General features: G+C 47.7%; 1 protein-coding gene across 1 annotated transcript in view; it reads right to left on the bottom strand.

Moving 5' to 3' along the window:
• Positions 1-5,226, bottom strand: part of PGM2 (phosphoglucomutase 2) — a 43,362-nt gene extending 38,136 nt beyond the window's left edge. Inside the window, exons 1-3 of the mRNA XM_025212593.1 lie at positions 5,208-5,226; positions 1,052-1,105; positions 572-677 (exon numbers count right to left, since the gene is read on the bottom strand). Coding sequence (XP_025068378.1) covers positions 572-677; positions 1,052-1,105; positions 5,208-5,226 — 179 coding nt within the window. The remainder of the gene's footprint in view (positions 1-571; positions 678-1,051; positions 1,106-5,207) is intronic.
• Positions 5,227-12,904: the final 7,678 nt, after the last annotated feature.

Raw genomic sequence — 12,904 nt, 5'->3', positions numbered from 1 at the left:
GCCGCGGGGCCACGCCCCGCAGAGCGCCTGGCCCGCGCGGCTCCGCCCTCGTCCTCAGCCGGGAGGCCGCAGGGTCCGGCCTGTGAGCGCTGCGTGGGCAACGCCGGGCGCCGCAGGAGCGTTGCTGGTGTCAGGGCGGGCCGCATCTTGCCCACCCCTGCACTAGCCCCACTTCCCCTGCCGCCCACATTGGTCCCACTGCCCTCTCTCCTTCCCAGCGCCCAGATGCCCACTCACTGCCCCCTGCTTGCTTGTGACTGCCCAGGCTCTGTCCCAGGGGAGCAGGCAGGAAAGGGTTAACCTGCTTGTCCAGTGCCCACGGCTGCGTTGCTGGTCTTCCCCAGGCTGAGCCCAGCCCAGAGAGCAGAAGTGGCAACAGCCAAAAAGGCAGGTTAATCCTTCCCTGCTTGCTGCCCCAGGACAGACTGTGCAGGCAGCCACAAATAAGCAGGGAGTGGGGAGGGTAGTGAGCGGGCACCTGGGGAGCGGGGCAGTGGGCTCAAGCTGGACCAGCAGGGGAGATGGGGCTAGCGGGGTGTTTGTGCAAAGGTGTAGCCTATAGTGGCTGTACCTTAGTGTAGCACAGATCGGAGAGAATCCTGCCCTGGAGTCGTGTTCCTTTGAGTGCTTGAAACTAGTTTCAGGTCTTAATGAGCGGACAGTCCATTTGCTGAGAGCTTCAGCAGACGCACAGAATTGTTGTGTAACAAGACTAACACTGACCTGAACATAGGGTGACTGTAAGAGACAACCCTGTACTAGAGGGAGTAACCCCAGGGAGGGGGCAGAGAGCAGAGTCAGGATAGGGGCAAGAGTAATTCAAACATTGGTTTTACTGAAGGGATCTACACACTGGGGAAGAGTTAAATGGCAAGCGGCAAGCCGGAGGGATAAAAGCACATGGAGGTATATGAAGGGCATGTTGCCCTCAGGGCACTTGGAGACTGAAGACTTGCAGTCACTGGAAGCCTCGCTGTGACAACTGATCGGACGGTTGAGGAAACTCGCAAGGGATCGGGAGAAGAAAAGGCGAGGAGAAAAAGTTACTTACCTTCAGGGTCCAATGAGAGCGGGATTGCCGCGAGTGGAAGGACGCCTGATAAATCTGAAAGACAAAGATAGAAGTGGAGGGGAGGTCAGATCAAAGGGGAAAACCCCTTCTAAGTGAGGCAAGAGACAAGGAGGGGGAGGAATAAAGCATAGGTGTGCCACAGACGGTTGTGATTGTAAACACTCATGCCAGGAGCACAATAAAACAAAATTTCATTTATCTCATGACTCATGTTATTAACTACGCTATCTGTTGGGGATAATTAATTTTCTTATTCTCCCAGCATCTTAAGGCATGGCAAGAAAGTCCCTGCGAGAGAGTATTTGTTATTCACCCCCAGACCGGCCACAGTGACCATATGGGACACTGCAAAATTCTGGATGCTGTTCCCCCCTTACTGCAGGGAGTCAACGTCCAGTTAATGACCCATTGTTCTTTACTTCACAGGTGTTAACGATCACCTATGAAGTAACAATGAATCTTAATGGGCAATTTTGCTGTCTTCTAGGGCTTCCTATTTCACAGTTCCTCTAGTTTTGCCTCCCTACCCTGTGCCCCATGCCCAGGATGCTTGTTTTAATTTTCACCAGCTAGCTGGGACCCGTTTGAAATCTGAGACTGTTGTAGCCAATCTGTGACTTATGGTCACCCTACCTGAAAGCAATACGCACAGACATGGGGTGATACGTGTTCATCTTAGCTGTGGCTGGAGATCTTGCAGTGGCTGGAGGAAACACTATGAGGACACATTGAAGACATTCCTTAAGAATGACATCAAGAATTGAGAGGAGCCAGCTGTTAACCAACTCCAATGGCTCTGCAACCTCTACCAAGCACCAGCCCATTTTGAGGTAAAGCAGGTTGCCCTCAAAGCAGAGAAGAGAGAGTGGAGGAAGGAAAAGGAAAGGAATCCCAGCCTATGGAAGTACCTGCAACTTCTACAGACACCTCCATAGCTCAAAGATTAGACTCTTAAGTCACCTCAGGATCCATCGATGTAGTAGAGATTATCCTCAAATCAAGGGACTGCTGCTGATAATAATGGCGACGACAACGTGTGTTTAATGACTGAAACTTGAAAACTAGAGCAAGTTACTGTCTCCCCTCTAGCTTGGAGCCTCCTATTCAACAGGATAAAGGCTACTCATGTTTGATGTTTGTATGAGTGATGGCAAATTCTCAGTGACATAGCCAAACAGAAGGCCTGTCAGAGATGTACGTAGGCATTTACACTGTGGGAGTCTAAGAGTAGTGATGAGTGCAGCAGAACCCTGAGTTTACCAACCAATATAGATTCATAGATGTAGGGTCCGAAGGGACCTAAGTAGATCATCAAGTCCGACCCCCTGCCCTGGGCAGGAGAAAATACTGGGATCATATGACCCCGGCTAGGTAATTGTCAAGCCTCCTCTTAAAGCCCCCCAAGGTAGCAGCCAGCACCACTTCCCTTGGAAGTTGGTTCCAGATCCTAGTTGCCCTGACTGTGAAGTAGTGCCTCTAATGTCCAGCCTGAATCTGCTCTCAAACAACTTATGGCCATTATTCCTTGTTACTCCGGGAGGTGCTCAGGGGAACAGGGTCTCTCCCATTCCCTGCTGGTCCCCCCGGTAAGTTTATAGATGGCCACCAGGTCCCCCCTCTGCCTTCTCTTGTGAAGGCTGAACAGGTTCAGGTCCCATAGCCTCTCCTCGTAGGGTCTGGCCTGCTGTCCCCGGATCATGTGAATGGCCCTCCTCTGGACCCTCTCAATGCTGGCCACATCTCTCCTAAAGTGCGACGCCTAGAACTGGACACAGTACTCCAATTGTGGCCTGACCAGCGTTGCATAGAGGAGGAGGATCACCTCCTTGGCCCTGCTCGTGATGCATCTGTGGATGCAGGACAAGGTGCAGTTAGCCTTACTGACCGTGTCCTCACGTTGGTGGCCAATGCTCATTTTGGAATCAATAATGACTCCAAGACCCCTTTCTGTCACTGTGCTTATGAGAAGGGAGTTCCCCAGCCTATAGGTATGCTGCTGGTTCTTACTGCCCAAGTGCAGTACCTTGCACTTGTCAGTATTGAATCCCATCCTATTCTCATTTGCCCATCCCTGTAACATGTCCAGGTCCAGTTGTATCCTGTCCCTCCCTTCTAGCATGCCCACCTCACCCCAAATCTTCGTGTCATCGGCAAATTTAAACAGGGTGCTTTTTACCCCCTTGTCCAAATCGCTAATAAAGAAATTGAACAGTGCAGGCCCGAGGACCAAACCCTGGGGGACCCCACTGCCCACATCCCTCCAGGTCGAATATGACCCATCCATCACCATTCTCTGGGTGCGGCCCCTCAGCCAATTTGCAATCCATCTGACTGTGTAGGCATCAGTGTCACAGTCACATATCTTTTTGATGAGAATGGGGAGGGAGACAGTGTCAAAGGCCTTCCTGAAGTCCAGAAAGACTACATCCACTGCAACACCTGTGTCCAATGATTTTGTGACCTGATCATAGAAGACAATCACATTGGTCTGACAGGACCTGCCCCTAATGAACCCATGGTGGTTGCCCCTGAGCATTGTCCCCCCTGCTGGTCCTTCACAGATGTGCTCCTGGATAACTTTCTCAAAGAGCTTCCCCAGGATCAAAGTAAGACTAACGGGCCTATAGTTGCCCAGGTCCTCCCTCCTCCCACATTGGCTTTCTTCCAGTCTTCTGACACCTGGCCAGAGCACCACGAGTGCTTGTAAAGCTGTGGCAGGGGCCCCACAATAACCCCTACCAATTCCCTCAGAACCCTGGGGTGGAAAATACCTGGACCTGCTGATCTGAACACATCGAGCCCCCCCCAGAAGTTCCCTAACTCAGTCCTCCCTGACCCTAGGCCTGGCGGAGTCTCTCCTGAGTCTGTCCTGAATCTCAGTGGGGGAGTCCCGGTCCCTGCGCAAAAAATGGAGGCAAAGAATTTGTTAAAAAGGTCTGCCTTTTTCTCTGGTACAACCACCAGATTTCCAAGCGTATCCTGCAGGGGCCTCGTGTTACCCGGTGCCTTTTTCATACTCCCTATGTATTTAAAAAAGAACTTTTTCTTGTCCTTGATCCTTGATACAAGCCCTAGTTCCGTATCTGCCTTAACTTTCCTAACAGCCCCACTACAGACCCGAGCGATGGAGGTATACTTCTATTCGGTGATAGCCCCTCCCTTCCACTGGGTGTACACCTCCTTTTTGGCTTTCAGGCATTCCTGAATGCCTTGGTGAGCCAGGGGGGCTTTTGAGCACTCTTGCCCCCTTTGATTCTCATTGGGACTGTCACCCCTTGGGCTCGGAGGATCATCTCCTTAAGGAACAACCACTCGTCTTGGACACCCAGTTCCCCTACCCTCCAGGACCCCAGTGTCCCTCCTACCAATCTCAACTCATTGAAGTTGGCCCTCTTGAAGTCAAGGGCTACTGCCTTGCTGCAGGCCCTTGACACCCTGAACTGGATGGTGAATTCCAGTAGCTGATGATTGCTGTCACCCAGGTGGTCAAGAACCTGGAGTCCCCTCACCAGGTCATCGCCTGTGGCCAGGACCAGGTACAGCAGGGCATTCCCCCTGGTGGGACTGTGCATCTCCTGGGTTAGGTGGAGGTCCTGTATCTCAGCAAGGAACCTTCGTGAGCAGTCAGACCTGGCTGACTGCTCCTCCCAGCAGATGTCCAGGTAATTTAGATCACCCATGATGACTACATCCCTTGCCTTAACTGCCTCTGCAAGCTGACCTGAGAATTCATGGACCACCTTGGTTGGGTGGTCTGTGGTAGACCCCCACCGTCCCCACGACCACCCTGTGTTCTGACCCAGAGCACTTCAGTCTGCCCCTCCTCTGACCCCATCCTGTTAGATGATGATGTGTATTGCTCTCTGACATAGAGCACCACACCCCATCCTTTCCTTCCTGTTCTATCCCGCCTGTATAGTCTATAGCCCCTAATGTTTATTGCCTAGTCATGGGATGAATCCCACCAGGTTTCTGTGAGCCCTACTATGTCCAGGTTTGTACTAGCTATCTGTAGGGCGAGTTCCTCTTACTTATTCCCCATGCTATGAGCATTAGTGTATAGGCATTTAAGGCCCTGTATTGGTGCATGCACCACTCCCCGATTCTTAAGACTATTCGGACCCCTGTCACTTACCTGGGTACTCGTTGTGCATGTCACCTGTCTTGGCTGGGAGGTGTCCTCATGTCCTCCTGTGGCCCCATATGAAATAGTGTAAAGATTAGCTCCACCAAGACAGCAGTTGCAGATTTGAAATAGTTTCGTAGGGTACTTTCTGTTCCTATTGATTGTATTTTACTCAGATTGGCTATAAGATAATTGGTTTTCTTCAAGGTCCTGGGATATTGAAGAAAAGAGAATAGGTTTTAGCCCTATAGTTATATACAAAACAGAGCTGTTGAGAAGGAGCTGTCATCCTGCAACACCCTCTGGGATTTCTTTATGAGGGCAGCAACTCCCCTCTGCAGCCTGCACAGGCACACAGCTGGGCGTGGTGGGGGGAGGAGTTTGCACAGCGTGGTGGCTACTGCCACCATCCACCACCCTGCACCACCGCCACTGCCGAATGCAAGCCCAGATAACCAGAATTTTTAGATTCTTTCCGATCCATGGCTGCTCCTCTGAAGGAGAACTGTATCTAGCCCATGGCTACACTGGCTTTCGGCACCTCTTGCCCTCCTCCCTTCTCTGTGCTGTAACCAGCTGCAGCAGCAGCAGCTCCAGTGGCCAGGCAGCCACTCCCCGCCTTGGCCTGGCTAGGTCCACCATGCCCTGCCCCCCAGCCCACTGGGTATGTTCCAAGGCAGGGGGTGCTGCGCTTCTACCCAGGCTTCTGTCCAGCAAGGCTGTCTGCTTGCAGCTCCAACCCTGCAGCGATTTGCAGACCAGACAGCCTGGCCCCCAGCAAGAGTCAAAGCTCAGGTAAGGTTCTCCTTACTGGTGGGGGAGAGGGTACAAGGGGAAGAGGGCCAGGAGCTGTGGGTTATCCAAGACTTGTTGAGCTGGGGCCTGGTAGAGGTGCAGGTGCCACTAATGTGTTTCTGTGCTGTGTTCCTGCATGCTGCTTTGGGCTGCACCACAGCGCAGGTGGTACAGTTCCTGCCCAACCCCAGTGTGGCTTCTGCCTGACCCCAGGTCCCCAGCATGCGGCCTGGTCAGGCAGAAGCCGTGCCAGCTGCACCCACATGGCCCAAAACAGCATGTAAAAACAGTGTGGCTCCGGCCTGGCTCAGCTATGTGCTAGGGACTCTGGGTGGGAGAGTGGGGAATATATCACAGCACTGGCCCAGCTGGGCCCAAATGGCCCGCAGCTCCACACAGTTCTCCCTGCAACTCTTCCCTTGTCCCAAGTGCGTGACATGTGGCTTGGCCTGGATGGTGCTATGCTGGGTTCCCACATGTGGCTGGGGCTGTGTGGGGGCAGCTGGTATGGCTCCAGCCTGACCTGGTCACATACTGAGGACTCAGGGCAGGGGACGGGGTGGGACAGGGAGAGCTATAGGGACCGTGTGTGTGTGTGTGTGTGTGTGTGTGTGTGTGTGTGTGGATCTGCGTGCGTGCGTGTGTGTGCGCACATGCAGCCCTCAACAGTTCAACAAAACTCATTAAGTGGCTCTCCAGCCCAAATAATTGCCCACCCCTGGTCTATATAGTGCATCTCAACCCTGCCTTCTGGTCCTGTCATGTAGGAACTGAATATCATTTTACTGACATTTACCTTGTTTTTCTCACTTTGATTTCTAAATGTAATAGACTGATTTGTTTATATTGTACATAGGGCAACAAACGTAATAATGAAGAAACACCGGTAAAAAACCTGATACTGGTGAACAATGTATACTTGAAAGTTCTGAATTTCATTAAATATCCTTCATCATTTCTGTGTTTGAAGCCTAAATCAACTCCCAGTGAAATCAAGCAACTGTTAAGATTCCAGATGACTTCAAGAGGTCATAAATATTGCCATGCTTACAGTGAATGTTTTTATTAAGAAAAAGTACTTCATAAATAAGGCACTGAACAATAAATACCCTTATAATAAATCGCAAGAAAAAGGAAGAACATCTGGATTGAAAAAGACAAGCTTATAGAAAATATATTTCATTAGAAAATACCCTCTACTACCTTTAAATTTCTGAATTCCTATATATATTGATCAAAACAGATTATATATACTATTGATCTGAATCTGGAAATAACATAGCACCGTCTCTCACCCCATCCTAATTAATAAACTAGGCGACTGTGGCATAGATGCCTACACAGTCAGATGGATTGCAGATTGGCTGAAGGGTCGCACTCAGAGGGTGGTGGTGGATGGATCATACTCGACTTGGGGGGAGGTGGGTAGTGGAGTCCCCCAGGGCTTGGTCCTGGGGCCTGCGCTGTTCAATTTCTTCATCAGCGATCTTGATGCTGGGGTGGAAAGCAACCTGTTTAAATTCTCTGATGACACCAAAATTTGGGGGGAGGTGAGCACGCTAGCAGGGAGAGAGAGATTGCAGAAGGATCTGGATAGGTTACAGGGGTGGGCAAACAGGAACAGGATGTGTTTCAATACGGACAAGTGCAGGGTGCTGCACTTGGGTAGTAGGAACCAGCAGCACACTTATACGATGGGGAACTCCCTACTTGAGAGCACGGAGGCGGAAAGGGATCTTGGTGTCATTATTGACTCCAAGATGAACATGGGCCGACAATGCGAGGTCATGGTTGGCAGGGCTAACCGGACCTTGTCGTGCATCCACAGGTGCATCTCGAGTAGAGCCAGGGAGGTGATCCTCCCCCTCTATGCGACGCTGGTCAGGCCGCAGCTGGAGTATTGTGTCCAGTTCTGTGCGCCCCATTTCAGGAGGGATGTGGACAACATGGAGAGGGTCCAGAGGAGGGCCACCCACATGATCCGGGGACAACAGGGCAGACCCTACAGTGAGAGACTGCGGGACCTGAACCTATTCAGCCTCCACAAGAGAAGGCTGAGGGGGGACCTGGTGACCGTCTATAAACTCACTAGGGGGAACCAGAAGGGTTTGGGGGAGACGCTGTTTCCCCTAGCCCCCGCTGGCATAACAAGGAGTAATGGGCACAAGTTGATGGAGAGGAGGTACAGATTGGACATCCGAAAAAATTACTTCACAGTTAGGGCGGCTAGGAGCTGGAACCAACTTCCAAGGGAGGTGGTGCTGGCCCCTACCCTGGGGGTCTTTAAGAAGAGGCTGGATGCCTACCTGGCTGGACTCATTTGAGTCCCGTTTTTGTTTTTAGGGTTTTTTGTTGTTCTCCCGCCCTGGCAGGGGGTCGGGCTAGAAGATCTTTTAGGTCCCTTCCGACCCTAAAACTATGAAACTATGAAACTATAGGCAGGTATTTAGCAAGGTCACTAATAAAATGTTGCCGGTATATCTTGACCCAGAACTGCAGCATCATTGCTAGTCCAGTCATCAGCAGAATCTCCCAACATGCTAAAGTTTGTCTAATTGTGGTATCTTACTAACACATTAACAGTTTATCAAGGAATGGCAGTTTATAAAAGTGGGCTGCTCAATTCTATTCAAAAGATAAAATTTCAGTAAATTTCCAAAAATATTAATAACTCAGTCAGTCTGTGACAGTAATCTTTGGCTCATGTCACAATGTACAGATGGAATGATACTGAATGGTGTTTGCTTTTCATAAATATCTTTTTTTAAGCCAAAGTTGAAGCAAAATGACAGCAACTTGCATAATGACTATTTTGTATATATCAGGACAGAGTGGCACCTTAGAGACTAACTGATTTAGAGAGGCCTGGGCTCTCATGGGGAACAATATACTGTGCTCATTCCTACAAAAGCCTTTTTGAAACAGCTAGTCACTCAGGCGCCCTGCCCTACCTGACTTGCCTGACTTTAGGTTACCTTGGCTAAACACCTCTCTGTGTTAAGGAAACGGAAGTCTAAGCATTGATCCTAAGACCAGAAAGCAGGAATAAAATTATAAATTTACCAGGTAGCTGCATAATCTCTGGATTTGGGGAAATTTTAAATATTACAAATTCTACAGCTGCAGGTGTTAATGTGATGTTATACAGAAGAGGTCTCAAAAACCTTAAAGGGTGCTATTTGGCCCTAGTTCAGACAGTCTGCAAACAAGATTATTTTTTAAATATAGTTATTGTCTCAGTTCACTAATTGTCATTGGACATATATTTGGCATCTGAATTACATACCTGGTGCATTTTTTTCACAAAAAAATAAGAACAAAAACACAAAAACCCAGGATAACCTGAGAGCAGGTGTTTTCCATCTTCCTGTTGGAACTTTGTATCCTCTGACACTGACTTGCAGTATTTCCTGGCATGAGTTTTCTATACCTCAGTTGCTTAAGCTGTAAGACATGGCTAATAATTACCTATTTTATAGGAGTCTTGTGATAATTGGTTAGTATTTGTACAGTGCTTTGGAAATATACATTTATTGCTAAGTGTTGTTGACTTGGCCAATTATGGAAGAGAGTCAAATCTACTGTAACAAATCAAAGGGACTGTGATAAGTAAGCAGGTGCAGGATACTAATTATTAGGTCTTTTTGCTGTCTGTCTTTTAGGTTGGTAAATATAGTAATGTCCGTGTTTAAACTATGTCATTATTTGACCATTCAGTAATGACATTAGTACTCAAAATATTGCAGATTTAAAAGCAAGGTACTGTATAGGAAATCTTTCTAATGGCATACTATTTGGTGTAGGTTGAAATGTCATGATGTCATGAATATGTGTTGATTAACTGAGATCTTTTAAGGGATCCAAATGATCTAAAAGAGAAAAGCCAAGTCATGGAAGTCTTCACCACTGAAGCAGCTGAGTGGAAATTTTCCAATATGGTAACATAAATACAAAACAAATATCTCAATTAATACAACCATTTGTTATTTTTAACTATTAAGTTTAACTATGTTCTCACCATGTTTTTCATTTAAAATGTGCAGTTTAAATCTTGTCAAATGGGTGAGGGAAATTGTGACTTTTAGCACTTGGGAATCTAAGGGAGACAATTTGGGATTGTAGGGTAAGTTGACACTGCTAAATTAGACTCACCTTCAGATTTTAGAGCCTGATTTAACTTCATTGAGATAAATGGGAATCTCAGTTCTGTTGTCATTTTACATTTTAAACAGCTTAAAACATTGAATAAGTTATCACTCACTACCTTTTTTATGGTAAATCTTCATTACAATAATGGCTAGAAATATTTTAAAAATAAAAGTTAGATTCTAGAAGTTCCACACAATATTCAGTGTCCTGGTGACAGTGTTTAAAAATAAATGCTATTTGTCTTGCCCATTTTTGGAGAGAGAGAGGGATGGTAAAATCTCTGGCTTGAATTTTGGAAACAGTTCTCCATTTCTGCCATACCATAGAAACTTTTCATAGAATCATAGAAAATTAGGGTTGGAAGCGAACTCAGAAGGTCATCTAGTCCAACCCCCTGCTCAAAGCAGGACCATCCCAGACTAGATCATCCCAGCCAAGGCTTTGCCTATCTGGCTCTTAAAAACTTCCAAGGATGGAGTGTCCACAACCTCCCTGGGTAACCTGTCCCAGTGCTTTACTACCCTCCTAGTGAGTAAATTCTTAATATATATCCTAAACTTCCCTTGCTGCAACTTGAGACTGTTGCTCAGAGCTGTCCCTAGGGGTGTGCAAGCTCAGGGGCATATCAGCCCATGCGGAGCCAGAGTGGGAGGGGTGACGAATGGCCAGAGCGCAGAGCGAGGGGAGCAGGTAGGGGGGCTGGAGCATGGACGGGGTGGCAAGCAGCCGGAGCGCAGAGCCAGCGGCATGCAGCAGCTGTGGCGCAGCTGCCAGCGCATGGTGGAGCTGGTGGTGCACGGCAGCTGTGATGGTGCCTGGAAGGCACTGACTGCGGGCTCCCCAAAGCGCAGGGCTCTGCTGTTGCTCCTTGTTCTACCAACTTTTCTGGAAAAAATATATGGTTTTGATGTTACTTGATATTCCTTCTGGAAATATTTTTCCTGTGTTTTGTGAAGGCTGTCATTCACATTAGTAGCTTCCTTCCAGTTTACATTATTTGCTGTATATTTCTGATGACTGACTGCAGGCAGATCCTCAGTCCTTGGCCTATGATTTGTGAAAACATGGTTTTATAGTTTATTCTAGACAACATCTACTTCCAAAGTTCAAGGATGAATCAGTTTAGTTGCCTATTGGACAAACATAAAAGTTAGAACAAATTTTGGCGGTTTTTAATTGTGTATTGGCTGACTGCCCTTGCTCTAGGTGTTGCTTTACTTTCAAACTGGAGATTTTTTATTTTTGGAGACTTTATTTTCTGTTTTAAATTATTTGGTTGTGCTAATGTAAATAAGATCTTCAACGCTGGAAATAGTTTTTCCCCTATACAAATGACTAAGTGTTGATTTTTCATAGTACATTTGAAATACCATATCAATGGCTTTAGCTTTCTGAATCTACTACATAATATTTTTACTAAATTTTTTGTTTAAAAAATGTGTGATACAATAGTCTTCATACTTTCCCCAGTTCTCATGAAGCTGTTATTGCCCTTCATTTCTAAGGAAATTTGATTCTACATTATTTTGCATTATGTGGCTTCCTGCACTCCTAAAAAGATGTGTCAGATATGTTACACTGTTTCAGTCAAGTTACAATCAGGATTATGTAGTAATTGGGTTCTTGAAAATAATCCTAGAAGTACTCATGTTTTAAATCAGAGGAAAGTTCTTTTATAACAGACATGACTGGATCAGGGTTTGGGATAAAGCTTAAAGCAGTTGCATCTTAATACACCGGACATTTTGCTGTCTTATAACTATATGCTTTGGTGATTTTGGACAAGTCCAAAAATTTAAACCCCTAAATAAGCCTGATTTTAAAAAGTGCTAAATATTCAGCAGTTCCCAATGAATGTTGCATTCTTATAGCTATACAATTGGGACATGGTAATGAAACTTTTTATAAAAAGATCACATTATGCCTGTAAATGCAATAGTAGCTTACAGTTTATATCAGCATCTGACAATGCTAAACTTGAATTATCACTTATTTTACTATCCAGCAAATGACTGAGATCACATGCATAAAACTTGGATAAACTATGATCACATGCATAAAACTTGATCATTAAGATCACATGCATAGGCGCATGGGCAGATCTGGGATTTTGAGAAGTGGGGTACAGATGGTGTGGCACATCATCATATGTGACACAACACATATTTTTCTCTAATTAAAGAAAAATTAGATGCTTTACTAATATGCTAGGGGTTAGTGCTATACTGCAGGGGTTGTTAAGCAAGGGTATGTGTACCCCTGGGGGTACTTGGACTAGTCCTAGCAGGTACGTGCAGGTGAGTGGGAATGGAGTGCCACCACACCTCAGGAGCAGGGCCGGAGCAGGGAAGCTTGCACACAGCAGTCGTCGGCGCCACACACCAGCCCAGTGAGCTTCCCTGCCCTGCCCCAGCCCTGCTCCTGGGAGGCGGTGGCACTCCATCCCCACCTACCCACTGTCCACCCACTGTCCGTGCCTCCTTGCTCTGTGTCCAGCTGCATACTGCCCTTAGTGCCACCACACCTCAGGAGCAGGGCCGGAGCAGGGAAGCTTGCACACAGCAGTCGTCGGCGCCACACACCAGCCCAGTGAGCTTCCCTGCCCTGCCCCAGCCCTGCTCCTGGGAGGCGGTGGCACTCCATCCCCACCTACCCACTGTCCACCCACTGTCCGTGCCTCCTTGCTCTGTGTCCAGCTGCATACTGCCCTTGCCCCCCCGCCCCGCTTGACATCCGGTTACACGCTACCCCCCCCAGCGTCC

The sequence above is a fragment of the Alligator sinensis genome, unplaced genomic scaffold (genome assembly GCF_000455745.1).
Source record: "Alligator sinensis unplaced genomic scaffold, ASM45574v1 scaffold412_1, whole genome shotgun sequence".
NCBI lineage: Eukaryota > Metazoa > Chordata > Crocodylia > Alligatoridae > Alligator > Alligator sinensis.
This window is presented reverse-complemented; position numbering and strand designations above follow the sequence as displayed.